Source organism: Branchiostoma floridae, chromosome 8, assembly GCF_000003815.2.
Source record: "Branchiostoma floridae strain S238N-H82 chromosome 8, Bfl_VNyyK, whole genome shotgun sequence".
Classification (NCBI taxonomy): Eukaryota; Metazoa; Chordata; class Leptocardii; order Amphioxiformes; family Branchiostomatidae; genus Branchiostoma; species Branchiostoma floridae.
Genome location: NC_049986.1, coordinates 12707938 through 12730105, shown reverse-complemented (window position 1 = coordinate 12730105; position 22168 = coordinate 12707938). Strand labels below are relative to the sequence as shown.

Here is a 22168-nt window from a genome sequence, read left to right as displayed (position 1 = left end):
CCTATTCGCAGTGAAAAATAGGTTTGCGTACAGCATACACCCCTCATGCGCAATGGATGCGCTATTCATACGCGTACGGCTACGTATTAACATAATTTGTTACGAATCTCATATGGATTTAATATACCAGCTCATGTGACTGGCCAAGCCAATATCCGGAATCTTCAAATGGTCACGTCAAAAACAGGAAGGGTTTTATTTGCCAGTGTAGAAAACGTTAAACATATTGGCTAGAACCGTTATCAGGTGGCCTTTCCTGGCGCAAACGTCTGACGTGCGTCAGGTTTCTGTCTCGTGATGGCAGGGCAATACCCTGTACTCATTCATTCATTCATACGCTATGCATGCACTCAATCCCGTATTCGTTCATCCATACTCGTACATACATACATGACAAAAAAACTTACCTATACATTGACTTTAACATAATTTGTTGAACTTTTGCAGAAGCAGTTTACATTATTCCATGTGTATCATGTCACGACAGAAGAAATGAAGGACTTTTACTGGTCTGAAGTTGAACTCTTGTTCACCTGCCGAGCGGCAAGACAAAGCCCGCCCCCACGCTACCGTTTCCCCTGCCCTCCCATCTGTCCTGGGCGGCGACATGAAAGCTGCAACACCTACATACATGGCCCCATGGTGTGCATGTCATGACTTGTACATTTTTGTTTGTATTTTTACACTTTTTCATAGTCTAGTCAGAGCAGTGGCTCGTAAGGCGTTTCCGAGATAACAATATTCGGGATGAAAAGAGATTTTCAGAATTGTTGCTCTGTCTTCTTCTTCTTAGTCCATCATTCTGACAGCATATGTGTGTGAATACGATCAAAATAGTCCATGTAAGCCCTAGTTTTGAAAAATAAAGTAGCATTGAGTAAACCCCATGAGTAGCCTCTATCCTGCGGGCGAACCCCGCGCGTACGTTGACCGTTCGCCACCTGTACTGTTCTCACCCGTCCCACCGCATGGTCCCGCCCCCGTGCTGACGTCCCACGGCCTCCCCGCAGATAAATACAGGCGTCCTTCAGCAGAGGGGTAACAGTGTTGCACAAGTACAGCTTGTGATAGCGTACTCCTCGAACCAAGATGAGAGCCGTACAGGTATGCGTAATCGCTGCGGCGCTGGTATCCTTTGCCAACGCACAAGGTACTTGTATTTCTTTTTACTGTCATTACTGCTGCGATATTTTAGTATGACGGTCTCATTTTTACATTTCCATATGTTCTAATTCATCAGAAGCAAAAGCATCGTTTTTTCTTCGAAATGTAGAGTGAAATGGGGTTTCCGTATCAAGCAGAAATATAACCCGTAACCAACGAAGCTTCGAAGTCCACGGTTTTAAACTTGCATAAGGATATCAATCGATTTTGCTCAAAAGATGATGTGAGGTTACAAAATTCTTGACGAACTTTGCTTGACAACCTACTTTAAGACGGAGCTTTAATATTTCTACGTCGGCCGTTCATCAATAACCCGTGACCCTTTTCCCGTAGTTCTGCCCTCATTTCTTATGTATGCATTTACTTCTTACTTGTTTTGTTCTGCGTGGCATTTCTGTATATGCTGCACACATTTCCCTTAGACGGATGATAAGTTTGTCCTTTGTCCTTTGTTGGCAGACTTCCTACAATACTTTCAACATATTCACGGCATCTACTCCGGCGGTGACAACGCGGAGACACTTGACAACCTCAACGCTGCAGAGTGTGCAAGAAGGTATGATCGCTTCTCTTCGTCCTAATACGAAGAAATGGCAGAGTTCCCCCTTCCCGTCAGGGTCATGCCTCCTCGTAAATTAGAGCTCGCAGACTCGTCGTCCGATCGAATCGCGCCTAATGTGTGGGGGTATAAAAACGTTTATTGACCAACAGACATCCAAACCTGGAGGCAAGCTATATGCATGCTTCGTAGACTTATGAAAAGCTTTCGATTCGGTATGGCAAAACGGAGTATTCTATAAAATTCTATCTTTTTATAGGAGGTAACTTCTTTAGACTAGTAAAATCAATGTATCACATCATAGAATTCTATGTTCAAACCCCACATGGTCTGTCATCGTACTCTAGTCATTCTGCGGGGTGAGACAAGGCTGTAACATAAGTCCCCCACTTTTCAACCTTCATATTAACGATTTCTCATTCCTATTAGATCCAGCATCTTGACTCCCCATTCTTAAAGGTACTCGTAATACTAATAGCATATTCGTAGCCTGGTAGAGGCTAGCATATTTGGGGCCGATGATTTTGTGCCGCAGTGTTCCAAACTTCACTCCATCAGCTTATGAGTGCCATTGTGTCCAATGAAAATTTCTCTTTTTGACATCTGATAAAATGGCCACCACCGTCGCCATGTTGGACCAGTTATTCGGAAGATACAGACAATGATTCTCGGAGTTAAAGAAATACTGCATGTACAGTTTGGTGCTGAAGTAGAGGGAACCATTTATTTCTGACATACATGTACATATCATGAAAGTTCATGTGTTGGTAGAATATATTATAGAGAATTGCTAAACTTTCTTTCCAACACTAAGATAATGTAGGGACTTACCACTAAATTTTCGGGGACAGGGGGCGACATAGACTTTCTGATATTTATGACCCCCTCCTGCAAAAGTGGTGTCTTCCCGACGTCACTGCTGGAGAGAGAAAGGGTCATTCTGTGAACAAGGTCGACGGAGATCGACCGAAAATTTAGGGGTAAGCCCCTACATTATCTTAGTGTTTGAAAGAAAGTTTAGCAATTCTCTATAATACATGTACATATTGGGTTCGCGCGTATGTTAAACTCAGCAAAATGGCGGACACTAAATTACGTCATATTATGTGACCGCAAACACCCTATCAGCTTTGAATAATGACAGGGCAGTAACGCGAATGTGAAATACTGATACACTTAAAGACTTTGCGATTTTTACATATATTTTGGTCGTCCGACTCCTAGGTGCATTGAAGCCACCTCGTACTACTGCCGGTCGTTCGAAGTGAATACGGCCACTTCCAAATGTTACACCAGTGAAAACAACAGGTTAACCACGTCCGTCGAAATGGGCACTTCCAGTAACTACGAATACTACGAACGACTGGAGGGACAAAACGTCGGTGCGTCCGTCCTTCATGCGAATGCTTGTTTTCGTTCTTTTCTATCGCTTTTATTGTATGTTTCCAAGGAGATGGTGTCTTATTTCACTGTTTCTCAGTTCAAAACGAGACTCTTCACAAAAACATTGAATTTGCTGGATTAGTGATGTAGAAACGTTTTTTTTTAATAAAAAACGTAATATTTTACGGTGAAGTGAATTCATTGGTAATGTCTCCATTCTATTCCAGACTATGAAAATGATTTTAAGAAATGAAATAAACATTCAGACGATAGTGCCAATCATGAAATTTGTAATGATAGTAATTCTTTTATTTTTTCTTATTGAAAGATACATGTAAAAATACAAATAAACGGACGAGGACAAAGTGACGGCGGACTCAAAGTCACATTCAACTTATTTTAGCGCCGCCACTTATACAAGATGATACAATGATAGTGATTATTGTACATATTTCAAATAAATGTTCCTCTGTTTGTACAGCACCTCCGGTATCTCAGTACAGCCATTTGGTGAGGCTGAGGAACGGACCCACCGCGCGGGAAGGACGAGTAGAGATCCGCCGGAGTGAGTCGGAGAGCTGGGGGACGATCTGTGATGACTCATTTGGGATGCCCGAAGCTCACGTCATCTGCCGCATGCTGCGCTACCCACGGGCACTGGAGGCTAAATCGTCTGCTTTCTATGGACAAGGTGAATAATGTTTGATTGATACCATCGTTTAGTAGCGTGAGTAGTCCAGTGGCTAGCTACCATGCCTCTGGACCAAGAAGACGTGAGTTTGAATCCTGGCTGTGTCGCTCGCTACCGGAAACAATTGACGTTAAGCCGTCGTCCACTGTTCATTGTGCTTGTCGATAGACCTGTGAATACTTTACATAGTATGTCTTTTCTGCCACGACCAGTGGAAGAATAGCTCTACATGAGAAGTGAGCTTGACTGGTTGGAGATCACATCTCATCGACAAAAGTTCAGATTCTAAGATGGGCCTTAACAAGTCAATACCTTACAATACAAGTGATGTCGATGGGGTCAAGTAGAATACAAAATACAATTTGACCCTGTATGTTAAAGCCCTCATAGTAGCTTTGATATCATTAGACACCATCAAATTGTAGGTAACGTTTAAGGTATCTTTGGTATGTTTCAGGAAGTGGTAATATCTACCTGGACGATCTTGCCTGCGGGGGAAACGAGGACAGCATCTTTGACTGTTCCAGCAATGGATGGGGAAGTCATAACTGTGGCCACAGCGAGGATGCAGGCGTGGTGTGTGAAGAATACAGTAAGTCTCCTTTTGCTGTGAACCCTTGTCACTTACGTCACACGACAGCTTTTATGATATCAAGTTGGGGACGTCCTTATATTAATGCAGTCGAGAGTGTGTCGTACAAAATGTCGCTGTCTGGTGATCCATGATCGGTTCTGTGATAACATATGACTAGTAATTGTAGGATGGATTTGAATGCGGCTTAGACCAACGTCACATTTCCAAACCGGGGCCCGACCGGGCAGCTTTAGGGAACGTTAAGTATGATATAAAAGACACCAAACTACACAAAGCGTAAAGAGAATTGTCGTGGGCATTATTTGTGCACATTTTTACGTATACAGTTCTATTTTTCGTTTCCACAAACTGCCCGGCCGGGCCCCGGTTTGGAAATGCGATGTTAGCCTTACCTGGTAGGAGTAGTGGTCATCAGGTCCGATTTTACTCTTACCTTGGCGAGACATTCGTTCCTTCCTTCATTCATTCATCCATTCATCCGTTTGCTCTCAAACATGCAGATCGCCAGTGTGCGGACTTAGTGTTGACAAACGGTACCGTCACGTACTCGATGGACACCGCGTACTTCAGCTGTGACGCCGGCTACATGCTGGTGGGAACCCCCGCCAAGAACTGCACAGCAGACGGAACCTGGGAGGCAGGCAACGTCACGTGCCAACGTATGAGATCTTTCGTCGTATAAGGGTAAAAGGCATAGTAGTATAAGGTATAAGAGTATAGGGTATGGGACTCTAATCATAAGTTATTAGAGTATAAGAAGTATGAAGTATAAGAGTATAGGGCATGAGAGTCTGAGGTATGAGAGTATGCAGATATAAGAGAATATTCACATTTCTCATAAGTAAGTTTCTTGAAGGTTCATATGTATAGCGTAAATGCATGCATTCTTGAAGGAACTGTGAAGTAATATAGAAATCATATTTGAGGGGGGGATGTTCCAGTAACTTTCAGATATAGTATTGAAAAAAGGATATATAAAGAAAAACAATTAAAATGATACCTCTTGACCCATGGAAACGACACATAGATAAAGCTCAAGTATCATTGAACTGGGACGGGGGCTGCTACCGACTACCAGCCACCTTTTAGCCGTGGCTTATCTCAAACGTCTGGAAGGCCATATGGTCCTAAATAAGACCAGGACGAAAATTTCTATGTTGGTTGGAGGATTGTATTTTTTTCATAAACCCCAAAGCTCATCTATTGCCCTTATTTGGCAGCCACTGTGTGCCAAGTCCCGCCCCCTGTGACTCACGGAGAGATGACGTACACGGGACTGACGTATGCCGAAGTCGCCACGTACACCTGCGAACCCGGTTACACCTTCAACAACCCGTCCGAAACGGTCACCTGCGAGTCCCAGGGGCACTGGGACTTCATCACACCTCCGGCATGTGAAAGTCAGTCCATGTTTCTTTAACCTCTACGTAAGGGGCCAACTTTATACTGTTCAACCGGAATATTGGGTAAAACGAATGTCATTTATTACCTCCATGAAATGTCATGAAATGGAGGTTATATTTTCTGTTATGTGTCTCTGTCTGTGTAGATGATTACTCAAGAACGGCTGGATGGATTGGTTTCATACTTGTTGTGTTGGTGGGGTGTGATGAAAGCTCGAATCGATGAGATTTGGGGCGCCGTATCTGTCGTTATAATCGATGTAATAATATCAGAAATCACCCCTATATGTGAGATATATTGGTACAGGCATCGTGCTGTATGTGTTTGTTAATGGGCTTAGCTCCAAGCAGATGGTGACAGCTGTTTGGGGGTGTCTCTGTCTGTATACAAGATTACTCAAGAATGGCTGGATGGGTTGGTTTCATACTTGTTGTGTTGGTGAGGTGTAATGAAAGCTCGAATCGATGAGATTTTGGGCGCCGTATCTGTCGTTATAATCGATGTAATAATATCAAAAATCACCCCTATATCTGCGATATATTGGAACAGGCATCGTGCTTTAAGTGTTTGTTAATGGGGCTTTGCTCCAAGCAGATACCCATAACAGTAATATCCATTACTCTTAAATACAACCGACCATCAACATACATAACATCCACAAAAAGCAATGAATATTTCATGGAGGTATGAGGTCCCCGAACTCTAGTTAGATACTGTACATCTAAATCAGTCGAAAACGAAATGCATTATGTTTCCAATTACTCGTTTGACCACACCGAAAGAACCACATTGTTTAAAGAAGTCACAATGACGTTCTTCCCCAACTCTCTCATATTCACGGACGAACAGAAGCTCACTTTTCTCTTAAATCACAGAAGTCGCAGATTGTAGAAAACGTTGGGCTCTTTGTCTTTCTCTACTTCCAGCAAAGAAGGCATACTCAACCTGTCTGTATACATGTAACCAACACTAGTATTTGAGTGTTCTCTTTTACAGTAATGTCTATCTTTGTCCATTGTCACGTGTGAGCCCCCTATGTCTCTACCATGTACTTTAAGTTGACCTAAGGACATGAGAATGATGGCGACTGAGACTCCGATATTCACTGGTTTGGACTAACTTTATTGGTCTTTTTCAAGAAAACAGAGACTCACCAATCACCAGAGTGTAAAATTGGAAGGAAAGGAAGAACTCGTCGTGAACGGCAGCGCTACAGTCATAAACTTTCCTTATCTATTAATGCATTTTTCACCAGTTATCTGCGGTAATAACCAGCTCCTGACGCACGACAGAGGCGTCCTGCTGAGCCCGAACTTCCCCGGGAACTACGAGAACTCCCAAACCTGCACCTGGCACATCAAGCCGAGGGATAACCACATCGTGCTCTTCAAGTTCAACGTCTTCAATACCGAACACAATTATGACATCCTCACTGTGTATGAGGCACGTATAACTATGCAGATCTTCTTTCTACCTTGGCTGAGATTTATTTTCGGTGCCATTTGTGGGTATGTTTGTCAGTGAACTTGTTTTTGTAGGCAGCACATCACAAGATGCTGTTTAAGGATATCTAAATTTATGATGTCAAAATCATATAGATGTTGTCAAAATAAAGGTCAAGTTTGAATATGGGCACCCTGGTAGATTTCTGCGGTATTACAACAGAGCTTTCGGTCTTGTTTCAACAAGTTTATGTGTATGTGCGTATTGGCCTTTGAAACGCATAGGAACTTAAAATTGACATATACACGTAAAGCACATTAGATTGGTCTCGACATTTTTCAGGTGGGATGTTTGGTCACGTTCATATTCAGCTTTACAGGTCATGAAAATACAACCCTTCCTTCCTTCTTCCGCCTTCCAAAGCTCATCATTACTCTATTCATCCATTCGCAGGGGTCCTCAGAATCAGGGAAGTTGATGCTCACCTTATCCGGACAGTACATGCCTGTAGACGTGTTCAAGACAGAGGCTGCGGACGAGATCTTCGTACGCTTCCAGTCGGACGCGTCCTTCTCGATGGGCGGATTCAACATGTCGTACTGGGGTAAGAAACGCATCACGTCGAGAAGGGACACAGAACTTTATCATCAGAATTAACCATGCTAGGATTGCGTAGTCTGTCCATACTATTCTTACCCCGGTCCATCGTTTTCCTGCCAAGTTCCCTGCTAGAATAGGCCATGACACCTAGGTTAGATTTGTGGGGCTTTGGGAAGACGTAATATCAACTATATTTCTGAAAATTAAACAATATCAAGAATCATTACACAAAAAGGACAGTATGCAGTAGTACCCAATGACTGATGAGACAGTAGGCGTTGTTACAAATCAACAAAAAAATTCTTGCTTCATACATGACGTTTATCTCTGCCAAATGTACGGTCTTACTATTCTCCAAGCAGAGGTTGGATCCCCTCACTAGCTAGCCGGTAAAAATCCCCACCACTACAATCTCGGTGACCAGACCTATACGGTCTTACTGGTACAAGGTATTTTGGGGCCTGGTGATTGACCTTTCTTTCTGACCATGGTGGTGCTCCTGATGATCCCGCCTGAAGGGCGCAATTCTGTATCGATCACAATGTCTACCGCGCGGCACCTGTTAGGCTTAGGTCCCAATTGCACCGGTGCCCGTCAGAGATGTAGCCCCGGCCGGGCTCCGTAACCACAAACGAATTTGTCCCGGTGGATACCGGAGGGGTGTTCCCCACGGGTAAGTCAGGGACCATTTGTTACCGGGTCCCAGGCGCATCGTAAGTCTGACTTAAATTCAACCCTGTTCCCGGCCGGGCCCCAAAATATCCCGGGATCCGCAAAGTGTCACATGGGGCCTGAAAATGCCAAAAGAACAGCCCGTGAAATGCCTGGCAGGGCCGCTTTTTCTAATTGGGACCTATGCCATAATCAATAGCCGATAGATTTTTAAACATATACTTTCCGTTCTTTAATACCACACAGCTGCAGACTGCGCGACCCCCGCACTATCCTTTCACGGGGGCAACACGTTCTCGAGCACTTTGACCGGTGCCACCGTGTTCTACAACTGTGACCAAGGGTACGACCTGATCGGACAGGACAGCGCCACCTGCACGGCGAGCGGCTGGTCTTCTGCAGAACCTACCTGTCAGAGTAAGGGACCTTCTGGAAAGACCTGTACATCCATATCTGTTTGATACATGTAAAAGTTGGTGTGAACTCATAAAGACGACGTACTGGAAATAACTAGAATATTACTATCTATGATTATTGTTCTGGGCATTATTATCATTATTTGTTTTATAATGTTCATCTTGTATGATTTTGTTACAACAGCCATCTTCATGGATCTTGTCCTGGTAATATTTTTATTAAGTGTCTTATCTATGTGACCAAAAATTAGCAAAACGATGTTTAGGAGAATTAACGTCTACAGAAGTATCGCCCTCCATCTATGTTCTCTCATCCATCCAGTCAAAGACTGTCTGCCCCTCCCCACGCCTGACCACGGCACCGCCAGTTCCACATGCACCACGTACGGCTGTACCTACAGCTTCTCGTGTGACGTCGGGTACGAGCTGACCGGGTCCAGTCAGAGGACGTGCACCAAAGATGGGATCTGGAGTGGAAACGATACCACGTGTGAAGGTATTTAGAGAAAGAAATTGCATCTCAAGTTTCATTTTCCTCTGTGTCTGTAGATGAAATCTGAAAGTACAATACTTATTTCTATATACTTATGATATGACATGTGCCATGATGTATACGTTCACTTAATCTACTTCACGTGCCAACTTCGTCTATTTTATGGGCCCATGTTTCTTTTGAGGCCGACAGCTTTACAGTTTCTGACATACTAATGTGCATGGATGGGTACTTAGTATGTCTGTGTGTGTTGGGGGGGGGGGGTATGGCGCAGTGTGTATCGGTTTATTTCACGACTTTGTAACGGAACATTAGGATACCGTATCTAACAACTGTTAAACCAGATAGTTTGGCGGGATCTTTCTCTATCGATAAAAAACACTTTGCTGCAAAGTGGTTTTATGTATAAGACTATGCTTACCGCATCATTTCTCACTACGTTTTGTCTGAATAGTTGTGCACTGTCCTGAGTTGTCGCGGCCAGCGTTTGGGAAAATCATCGGGAGCGGCACGATGTACGGCACGGTGATCCAGTTCACCTGCCTGCACGGCTTCCACCAGGGCTCGTCCTCCAGGACCTGCCAGGCGGACGGCACGTGGTCGGGACAGGACGTCATCTGTTACGGTAAGCCTCCACTAGGCCTTCCTACGGGCGTGCGGGAATCGTAGAATTTGGAGAAAAAAATCGGGAAATTGGCCAGGGGAGTCAGTCCACGCTTAGGTTCCTGCACGGCCGACCAACTCCTCTGGTAGCAAAACTTCTCAGGCAAATTCTTCTCCCTAGCCCTATAATAGCCAGTGTAGTCTGTCTGAATTTGAACAGGACCTTACATAATCTGTTAATAATTCTGTAGAACAAAAAAGGCAACTTACACTAAAGTGTCGATGACCAAACATGTCCGTAGATGTGCCCGATATACATATATACATATGACTGACGTCGTATTTCACACTTTCTATCTTTCTTGTATCTCTCTGTCTCCCTCCCTCCCACTCCCCTTGTGCGTCTATAGCTAACACAACATCGTATGTCCATGACTAATCTAATAGTTCAACCTTGTTGTTTCCAGACCCAGTCCAGTGTAACTTTGAGGCGAGCATCTGTGGCTACCAACAAGATCGCCAAACCGACGACTTTGATTGGACCAGGAACAGTGGAGTAACTGCGTCCTCTGACACAGGGCCGAGCTCAGGATACAATTCCAGTATGTCAATGAGATAGGAATTTACGTTTCTACAGTTATAACAGCCTACTTTAGGTATCTTTTACTAAGGGCATTTTATATATATATATATATATATATATATATATATATATATATATAAACAGTTACACAGTCTATTTTGTAAAAGATTTAAGCTAGCGTCCCCAATCAGGAGGTAAACCTTTTATGATCCCTGCCAGACCCTCGAGCCGGAGTTTGGGCGCGTGTTTGTGTGACGATGCGGATGAAGTTAGCATCTCTTTCAACTGATATTGTCTACCACTGCTGATTATCTTCCAATGCCATTTGGAAGTCACCATTAAGGCTTGAACCAGTATGTTGAACACCACTATAATCTTGGTGGTAGTTATGACTTTAGTTGTAACATAATTATAACCCGTATATTCATCACCTAACACGTGATCACGGATTTGTTTCCGCAGACTGGTACTTGTATACTGAGGCGTCCAGCCCGCGTGTTCAGGGGGAGGTGGCTCGGATCTCCAGTGCAGAGTTCCAAACCGAGGGATGTCAACAGCTGCAGTTCTACTATCACATGTACGGGAGCGAGATGGGCACTCTTAACGTCTACTTGGCGACACGGTACGTCAAACGACATCGCCTTTGGTGCCCTGTAGTATCCTTCTTAAGCCCCTGTCACATACTGCCGACCATGGCTTCCCGACTATCTCCACACCATGGTTGAAAGTTAGCCTGGTATCCAGTCGTATTATAGCTCCCGAGTCTCTTCTGTCCTCTCCACAAATACGGAGAGGACAGAAGAGACTCGGCGGCTATAATACGGCTGTATACCAAGTTAGTTGAAAGTCAGTCTTGCGCAAGGTCTTTTGTGGTTGGGATTTGGTCGACGAGGTTGTCAACTGGTCGTCGTTCTGCGCCAGCCTACCATATATAACTTTTGAAAATCAAAGTCATATTCTGCTTAGATGCGGTCCGAGGGTACTACCAACCCAAAGCCGACCTTGGTTGGGAAGTGGAAAGTTTCGGGAAGGTCCTGAATGTGTGACAGGGATCTTATGTACATGTACGTCACGCATTGACTTCAGTCATAACTTGGGCCGTAGGAGGATGACACCGTGACGTTGTGACTTGTTCATGTCGATTGACAATACTGTAGACAATGTCTTAACTTGACCAGGGTTTGCCTATATTTCAGTCCATTGGGGCAGTTGTAATCACAATACCCTTCAGAATAAAGAAATCAACTGTTCTTTATAGGACACGGTTTCACTTTGATGAAAAATACATAGATTTTCAGCTTCATCATTGGGATATTTCTGATTCATATTGTTTTAACATTATGTGATATACATGTAGGACGTACCACATTACCAGCGAGCTTGCCTGGACGGCTTCTGGCGAAGACGTAAATTCCTGGCGTGCTGTGACAATTGATCTTCCAGAGGAGGGATACCACAAGGTAGGACAACTTCATAGTGGTTTATTTTTTTTGTAATCGTAAAAAAGTTCAACTATGTTCTTCTGCTCCTGGGGTGCCAGTTTGATATGTTTGTCATGTTTGGTAAAGTTTAAGTCCCAATTCCCATCCCGGGGCCCGGTCGGGTAGCTTGCGGAAACGAAAAAGTAGGATATAAAAGGCAACAAAACACACATAACGTAAAAAAAATAGTCATGACCATGATTTGTGTATATTCCTAGATAAATATTTGTAGTTATCGTTTCTGCAAACATCCCTGCTGGGCCCAGGTTTAGAAATGAGACCTAAGCCTTAGTGACATTGGCTCTGTATCTGTATCTATATAGCCAGTATAACCGCCGTTCGGCGTAACACACCAGCTTCGCAGGCACGCGGCGCGGCAGCAGCTGGTTATATTGCGCCGAACGACCCGAACGGCTCCTACCCAGTTCATTCAGTATGCTACAACAAAAACAGCTCGCTACACTGCCTTGAAAGCCTGACTCGCTGCTGTGAGTCGCTACGTCTCACCGGTGCCATACCGCAAGTAAAACTCAACCTATTGCTGACGATGACGTGAGACAGTACTTTTTAGGGGTCCGACGTAGTTACTTAGTACATAAATCCCCTAAAAGTATTTAGATCCGCGAAATGTGCTTGTAAACAAATACAGCACTTTTTATTTTATTTTTAGGTGACATTTGAGGCCATCCAAGGAACGGGCTTCGAGAGTGACATGGCCATTGATGAGATCTCGCTCATACCAAGCGACCACTGCCCAGGTTTGTTTATCAGAAGTTACCACACACGTGGAGGGGTGAGAGAAAAACTGTCTCATCTTTATTTGCCCTCACCCTAATATGACATACAGTAAAAACAAGTTAAACAGAAATAATTGCTCTTCTAACGTCAAGCAAATTTGCACACCAACAGAATGATAAAACCTACGCATCCTGAACCGGCAGGTTGGTCCTTCGGTGCAATTAAACGTAATTAAGAGACTTTTTTGATTCAAGAATATTCCTGTGTATCTTTCTTGAACTTTTCAAATGCTCATTTTCACTTGAATGCTTCACTATGATAACCATGTGTGTATAATTTCCGTCTTTGTTAGTTCCCACCACGCTTCCACCGACAACAACAACCATTCCACCAACAACAACGCTGCCACCGACAACAACCCCTCCACCAACAACAACCCCTCCACCAACGACTTCAACTCTTCCACCATCGACTACAAGCCTTCCTCAGACCAGCACCCCTCATGTGCACCCGACCACTGGCAGCCCCGTTATCGTCGGCTACAACACCACATCAGGCCCGGTGTCCTCAACAGTCATCCCTCCTACAGGTTCATGCAACGAAATACATTTCGTAGACCCAAAATTTACAACAATTCAAATACGATGAGTCACTGATCGACTACTCCATTCCAATTCTTGCAACGATACCCTTGTAACTTACAATCTGTACAGCTTCATTCTTGTGATTCTCCCACCAATCGAAATCATCCTCACATGGTTGTGTAAAGTCTTAATAGTCTGGTTGCAAAGGTTTAAAGCAAAATAAAATTTCTATCGTTAAAACAGAGGACAACAGTTGATAAAGCTACATTGCTGAATCCAATGACCAGCATAATGACAAAAGTCGAGATTTTCAGTACCAAGGACAGTACTTGTTATCTCCTGATAATGCAAGTGATTGTGTCGCCTATCGTATGCGAGAAAACGTCTGACAAAAATTGCTTTCCTTCTTACCTGACCCAGCCTGCAGGCATAACTATCACCTGGCGGCAAACAGCATCGATGTGATGAGCTCCCCCGGGTACCCCCTGAAGTACGAGCCTAACGAGGACTGCTGGTTCGTCATGACTACCGAGCCTGGCTTCGGCGTGCAGATCAGCATGTTGAACTTTGACCTACAGCCTCGACCTCAGCCGACCAATGGCGTTTCCGGTGACTGTGCCGATTACGTCATTTTCCACTTGTGAGTATTAAGACTCTGTGCTACTTTTTAGATACACTTGACACAAGTTTTCAATTCTCAACATCTCACTGATTGTCAATAGCGATATCGCAATCCATGGTAGATAATGAATATCTTACAAGTTTTCGTTGTTTCTGTTGGTGAAGCTACATTGCATCGATAAGAAACGTTTTAAGGGTGTCGTCAAAATGTGCATTTGATTTGCATTCTTCTCATTTTTGTCGGCGTTTTGTATTCTAGTATTTCTTGGGCACCTGTTGAGGCTAGTTATATTCGAGTCTTCTTATGTGGTACCTACATGTAGGTAGTACCGTCCTGGTTAATTTAATGGTTTGGAATAGACCATGAAATTAACTATGATGGATAACCTGCTATTTACATGTACATGTAACTTGGCCTGCGTTTGTTCTTCCTTATACACATTATGCTAGCCTGATTAAATCTCGCTTATAGCAGCCCGCCCAACATCCGCCGGCCCACTCGGCGGGGAGGGGCCAGTTACAGCCCTGGACAGCGGAGTTTGTGTTACACAGACTAACATTATACATTCTCATATCATATCTGTGACTGTTTCCTCCGCCTGTCCAGACCGCTGGGAGGTCGGCCGTCCCCTCCGTCTTGTGGCACGGCCATCCCGGCGGGGTCCAAGCTCTCCGCGCCCGTCGACACCACCCTGGCGGTACGGTTCGTGACGGACGGCTCCGACGAGCGCAGCGGGTTCAGCGCCGTTATCCAGAGCCTGCCCGCCGATCTGCTCACCACTACTATCACCTTCGCGGACTGAAAACAGTCTTTTGATAGTCTAAAATAAATACTCTTCAATCAGGGGTTCGGCTTTGGCTACATTTTGACGTGTATTTAAGCTTTCTAATTTTTTTACCGTTTTCTTATAAATGTTTCGCGGTCGAACATAACATAGAGAAAACGGTACAAAGATAAAGTCCGATCAAAACGCTAAAGAGTATAAGATAAAAGAGCGTATGACAGAGAGTATAAGAGAGAGAGAGAGTATGAGTCTTAAGAGAGAGAGTATAATTATCAGAGAGTACGATGTATAACAGAGTATAACGTTAAGAATAAAGCTAAACAAACCGAACCAAATCAATGCAATGGTGTTTTCTTTACTGAACAACACATGCAGGCGATTTATGGTACCCAGTTTCACAGTTAGCTAACTCTATTTAATACCAAACCGTCATATTAGTTATGATGTTAGAATTATTGCCTCGTGCTGCTTTATCCATATATCAATTTATGTTTCATGTGACCCACGAAGAGAGGCAAAGGATCATTTGACAATTCTACCGTCAGTGGTTTGGGTAAGGCCTACGTCACATTACCCAGGGTGTCCGCGCGGTGTCTAACCGATATAGGCCCCGGCCGGGCTCTGAAGCCGGGTGGACATCGGCTCACGTAGTCACAAATCATTTTTTCTTCACGCGTCCCGTTAGAGGTCCTGGGGGGCTCCGGTGGGCATTCCGGCGGCTTTCGTGCAATAGTCGTATGCTTTAATCCGTTATCGGTCGATTTCCGGCAGGTACCCGTAAGCTGTCCTGGGGATGTCCCGGGGTACCCCGTAGGGGTCTGGTGGGCACGTGCCGCACGTCACCATTGCTTCCTTATTTTTGTTGCTTCTTTGTCCTTGAAGAAGAGAGACTAGCGGAACGGCAGTGCCAGAGAGGAAGATCGTGGTGGGTTCAACTCTGGTTGAGGCGCCGACCCATGTTTGGGTTCTGCAATACGCTGATGAGCAAGCTAATGCGAGAACATTGTTGCAACTTTAAGTTCTTCATGCGCATGGAGCACCAAATGTTCTATGACCTGCTCATGTGTGTGGGATCTTTGATTGAGAAGACTAGAAAGTGAGTTTTTACTGCTGATATTTCCTCAATATTTCCTCGCCGGGGTCCGGTTCATTTTAAGTCTGAGTTAAAATGAACCAGGACCCCGCCCGAGACCAAAAATAACCCGGCAGCCGCTGGGAGACCAGCAGGACCTCGACCGGAAGTGCTAAGAAACAGCCCGTAAATTACCCGCTCGGGTCCCTATGTGGAAATGTGACTGTGTCCCAAATTGTCCTGTTTGATGACCGAGGGACCCCGTCAGCGGCCCTGGCGGTGTTCCGGGATGACACCACGGATGCAATAGTTTGTAATGTAAGAAATTTGGGCCTGTACCGTCGAGTACCGTCGGGGTGCCGGGCGGTTACTGGACGGGTACTGTAGGGGAGCCTGCGATGTGTTCGCGATTAGTTGACGGCTTGCATTCGGCGTATTTTCCTGCCCGGGCCCCGGTTGATTTTAACTCCGACTTAGAATCAACCGGGGCCCCGCCCGAGCCCCAAAATAGCCCGGCAGCCGCCGGGGGTCTCCCGGGGCCCCGCAGGAAAGTGCAACAAATCAGTCCCTAACATACCCGGCCGAGCCCCTTTGTGGAAATGTGACGTTAGCATAATGTAACGTGTTATGCCAAAGATATGCAAAAATTTCAGGCAAACTTGATATTAAATGTTGTAAGGTGCTATTCTATTCATCAAGCCCAGGCAAATATGATACAAGTACGAGAATCAACGATTTTTTGTAGTTGTTTATTAATGAAATGTAAAAAAAATACACAAAGAACGATAGAAGAATCACTACCACCGATGAATCCACGAAAGTCCTGCGTTCCTTCGTCTGCAAATATGTAAGAGTTTTTGAAATGTCTTGTGTTCTTGAGCATCCGCCGTAACGTCATCTAACAAGTGTTTCAGCTTCAGACAGTCAGTCCGATAGGCAAAGCCTGGGTCCGGTCAATGCTTCTTGCTAGTGTTTTCGACAGAAATCAAGTTGCTATACTGATATCTTGAGTTCATCTCTTGAGAAATCTTAAATCTATTTAGTGCACTGAAGGTTTTAAACTGTGCATGGTAAATCATTTAACATGCATATGTCTGTCTGTGACACATAAAAATTGTCATTGACCTAATCCATGTAATGTTGATGCTTCCCATTTTGGATCAACAGCTTAAGGTATGTTAATAAGGATACGCAACGATGTCGTAACAAGCGATATCAGGCGATATTATGTGTTAGCCATACAGGTCAGTTCGGTATAGATTTCGAACGTATCACGACATCAAATAATTACACAAAGGGATTTAGAAAGGAAACTACAGGTAATTCCTCTTATGCTTCATATGCATTCAGAGCACCACACACTTACGTTAAATCACACAAAAACGTGTTTATAATAGCTACTTTGCTATTCCACAAATTTAGCTCGATGCCACAAACCACACCACAGCTACAATAAACTTATTATGCTATCAACACACCCAAGATAAATCCTACGAACAGTGCCCATAGTAGTTATACATTTCTTATCAGAGTGGCCTCAGATGGTGCCTGAAGCTGTTGACTAGTAACGCTTCGATGGTGTTGATGAAGCCGGATGTGTCGACCATGTTGTACGAATGAAGTGCGCATGTCATTGTACTTTGTGTCCAATGGATGTCATCTCCATTTCTTCTTACCGCTCTGCTTCCTGAAAAACACATAGCAGGTATCAATAGGGACATATATCTTAACAGATCTGGTCTCATATGTTGTCAGTGCATTGTTGTGACTATTTCTTTAGGATATCATTTTCACAACTGGTTTTACAGGTTTGTTGAGTAACACATCACTGAACAACTCGAGCACGGTAAGGCTTAGGTCACATTAAAAAAAGCTATCGGGAGCGAAAATAAAGATAGAAAAGACATCAAAATACACAAAATGTTAAAATGATTAAAGGGCATAATTTGTGTATTTTTCTTGGTATACAAGTTGATTTTTCGTTTTTTGAAACATCCCGGCCGAGCCCCGGCTTGGAAATGTGACCCAAGCCTCAACCGTCTTAACCGTCAAAAGACGTAAATAGATAAATGAAGCTAAACAAGCGCTCTATACGTTCTTTTTTCAATTGAGGGAAAATGAACAAAAACAGACTGTCTATGCCTTGGTAATACGTAAGAACTAAATAGCACGTTCTTACTAGAACAGCAGAAAAGCAATATATTGATTGACATGAATAACCTAAATGTTACAAACTTTTCACCATCAACATGACCATTTATAATATTCGGTGCACGAATAGAAACTTTTGAAAACTACCCGTGACGTTCAATACTATACACTATACACAACCAAAGAGCAGCGGTTTCATTTAGTTGTCTGCGCTGCCCTGGGGATATGCGCTCATTCTGTCTCAACTGTTCCGCAAATGGTTCCACAAACAGCCGTCTAAAGGTGCAAACCGCAATCTTCGTTGTTACCTTCTCTGACGAGGATAGGTTTGGCATAAAAACGGGGTCCGAATTCTTCTCTTTCTTTCCGGTCTGACAAGAACTTTTAAAAAGAGCTGACGTCAACATTTTCTGCAATGCGTTGATACTTCCATACCTTAGATGCAGACTAAACGAGCAAGACGACCACAACTACAACCGCAGTCAGAACTACTGATGTAGACCCAGCGCACAGCATCATTGCTGTCCTCCCACTACACCAAGGAGAGTCGGCGCCCGTCTTCCTGTGGTTATGACGCAGCTTTCGTAAAAACCTTTTTCCCCTGGCCATTCTCACACACTCTTCCTCCCAGACTGAGGAAATTCGCTTCGGTTGCTTCTTCACTCGCCCGACTGCTTTGACTCACCTGTTTCTGCACGTATGCATACGTAATGAGAGCCAAACCAAGATGGCACTCGGCCAAAAGGCAAAAACGAAATGGGTTAACCTTTGGATTATTAGCTTGCTGCTCTGAAAGGAAAACAAGAGTCCGTGGGACATAACACTCCGTGAAATAATTATGGTGTTTGTGGTGTGGCTAAGGTGTTTGATACCCTGGGCTTGTTTAACCACTAACAGGCCAAATGTCAGACAGATCCATTAAAAGGATCTTGATTTATAGGTGCGAAGACACAGACCGAGACGAGAACAAGTTGTTCAAAGTATGAAAATCTCGCCTTAGCAAAGAAGGCTATCGTTGTATATGCTTGTATACTCAACATCTAGAGTTTCATCTGGACTAACAGGTGTTTTATCAATTTGCCTCCAGATAAAGTACGCCAAGACAACACGTACATAACCCAACATCTGCTTGGAGATAATCCAATTACCGAACGACCAAACCATCTGGCGACATCGATAGCGCTTGTTGCAATACCAAGAAGATAGGGGAGATTTCTGAAATATTGCATTACTTATACCGACAGTTACGGTGTATCATCTCGAAATTATGAGCAGACGACATGACAAAGTGCCATTCCTGTGTCACCGACGAAAGGTAGTGGATTCTATCTGAAAAGTCTAACCTTCATCGACGAGACATGCATACGAATACATCAAGAGGATCTTAGGGATACAGCTGCAAACGGCGTTACAACCCTAACTACAATACTCCGTCAGAAGGTGACCCCTTCTTCCCAAGGTTAGTTGTACGACTGACATAGCATTTGAAAAAAAAGGCCCTATATATGTTCTTGCATTGCTACACCAGCTGTCAGACACAATCCTTGTGGCGATAGGTGTTTTACTGCATTCCCCAGACGAGGACACTTGCCTTTAGGCGATACCTACAAAACATATGGCGATACAGTCATGACCTCACCAGTGCAAAACAAATCAAGGGCGTGCATGTACCGTCATCTAGTTTCTGGACACACACACACACAAACACACACGCACACACACACACACGCGCACGCACGCACGCACGCACACACGCTCGTTTCGTACGACTCATGAGTCACTCATCCACGACCTTTCCAAGAAGAAACGTGACAGAAGGTTTAACGTTAAGATCACTCATTCTTCTCTGGACATTGTACCATATCAATACATGGATAACTCCACAAACAACATTGTGAAAACTCACCTTGAACCCTAACGTACGCTTAGTTCACAACTATCCCGAAAACGACGAGGAAGATGAGAGAGAGGCCCATAATCACCATCACACATATCATGGTACCAGTGGATGTCGAGTCGCGCAACCCTTCTTTACCGGTACCGTATGGTCCAAAGTATACGCCCTCCATAGTCCGCGGACCAAAGATTATCCTGTTTCTAACGCAGAATGTTTTTTTTACACCAACAGTTCTTGCTGTTGTTGTTTTGAGTGACCGCCTCTACGTCCCCTTTTGTCCAGTATGATTTCATTCCTTCAGGCAACATATCGATCAAGGGAGAAACCATTTATTCTTATGGGGGTAGATTGTTTAAAAAACTGTTTAAATCTAAGGTGGTAGAACAGCTTGCAAGTTAATCATGCCCATATGGACGTATAATAAGCACAAATATTCAAGATGTGTTATGTTTGCGTAGCATTGGGCCTATTAGAACTCAGCTGATTTTCTACCTTTTACTGGACCGTGAAAGATTCTCAATTCAAAAGTTAGTCAAGCAACGTACACCAACGTTTGAAGCGCCGTCTGTCTGAAACATCTGCCCGTTTACCCAAAAACACATCCAGTCATTAGAGTAACTTTCACATTGAGTTTAGCATAATCTGAATGTCTACCTTTCATCGACGTAACCATTGAATAGTGGCTTGGGGCTAATAAATGGGTGCAAAACAAACCATCTAGTGTCTGGTCACTAGCACACGAGCGTGGTACAAATTTACAGACTGACAGACACACACACACACACACACACACACACACACACACACACACACACACACACACACACACACACACACACACACACACACACACACACATACAAACACATACGCACAAACACAAACATAAACACACACTGCAATAACCCACCTCCTCCTATCACACATTTAGTTCACAACAATGGCGAAGACGATGAGGAACACGATGGAGGCGCACAGGATAACCATTGTACATATTGTGGTAGTCGTGGATGGCGGCGGCTCATCGTTTGGTCCGAAATACATGCCGTACATAGCCTCACTATAGAAGGCGCTATTTCCAGCGTCGGGCGATTTCTTAAACCAATTAGGCATTTCAGTGCTTGCTGTTGTTGTTTTGACCGACCACTTATTTGCCCCTTTCTACGCAGTATGATTTTAATCCTCAAGGCAACATACAGATTGAGGGAGAAACCATTTTGTATGTACTGAGATGTGTATCTTTTTCGAAACCTGCTCAAACTAAGATTCTTTAGCACCCGGGAAGTGTGGACTCATATGAAGTTATCATAAACACACACACACATACATACATAAATACATACATAAATACATACACGCCATTTAAGATTGACTGTATTTGCATGCTACTGTGTTGTTTTGTCGCCAATATTTTTGCTGACCCCTAATTGATGGTTTGGGCCCAAAACGTACTTGTCGGACCTGTTTTCTTTAAACAGTGTTTGGGAAGGGTTCACTGATCTGCGTGAACCATTAGTGTGTGAGAAGAATTGACAAACAAAAAAAACTCTCAGCATATTTTGTCCAACGTTTCTCACTTGGTTTCTTATCTAAAAAAAAGAGGGCGTTCGAGTAAGCAGAACATCAAGAAAACCTTCAACCACAAGAAACCATCAAAATATGTCTTCTGAGATGTTATAATGATGAATATAAAAAGATGGAATTCAAGAGAAGTGCTTGTGAATTTTGCCTGGGGGGTTTCAAAAGTAGAACAGAGAAACTGCCTTTCTATGGGAATATTTTCGAAGGCAGTTTTTTTTTACCTTGGTTTTATTTCATGTGCACCAACTACGAGTACAAAGATTGGGATGCAACTTACCATTTTGTAATCATGCTGCGAACACAACTGCGAGTACGACGACAAAAACCAGTACAATGGACGACGCAGCCAGCACGTACAGGATGCGAGTACTACGGGAGGCACTGGGTTTTCTACCACTGTAGGTGCCATCTTCACCGACGACGTGATAGTAGGGGTAATAGTTGGCCCCGAAAGATGTGCCAGTGCGGCCAGGCATTTTGATCGGTCCCTTCGGTGCTGAAATATGGCTGAATGTATCGGCTGATCCTCTGTTATTACTTGAGGTCGGTGAACTGTGTCAACGTTACAAAACAGGACGATCCCATTTTCTGGCAAGTGTGAGAGAAATAGTTTTGGTTTTGGAAACGTGGACCCTTTAACCATGGACGTAAT

At 43.9% G+C, this 22168-nt stretch overlaps 1 protein-coding gene and 1 long non-coding RNA gene across 2 annotated transcripts; one reads left to right on the top strand and one right to left on the bottom strand.

The window, feature by feature from the left end:
- The first annotated feature begins 1002 nt into the window (after positions 1 to 1002).
- On the top strand, positions 1003 to 15150 carry LOC118421228. Its single transcript, XM_035828398.1, has 19 exons — positions 1003 to 1150; positions 1624 to 1720; positions 2948 to 3105; positions 3588 to 3797; positions 4255 to 4389; positions 4893 to 5051; positions 5613 to 5792; positions 7052 to 7239; positions 7693 to 7843; positions 8758 to 8928; positions 9250 to 9423; positions 9875 to 10045; positions 10491 to 10625; positions 11069 to 11228; positions 11964 to 12066; positions 12758 to 12845; positions 13178 to 13414; positions 13830 to 14049; positions 14638 to 15150. Exons 1-19 carry the CDS (start codon positions 1090 to 1092, stop codon positions 14831 to 14833), a joined length of 2994 nt encoding a protein of 997 aa, XP_035684291.1. The 5' UTR covers positions 1003 to 1089; the 3' UTR covers positions 14834 to 15150.
- A 1467-nt stretch (positions 15151 to 16617) lies between these two features.
- Positions 16618 to 21777, bottom strand: LOC118421364. The gene is made up of 2 exons (XR_004831826.1): positions 20846 to 21777; positions 16618 to 17574 (listed from the first exon to the last, which is right to left on the bottom strand). It is a non-coding gene; the product is annotated as an uncharacterized LOC118421364 (long non-coding RNA).
- Positions 21778 to 22168: the final 391 nt, after the last annotated feature.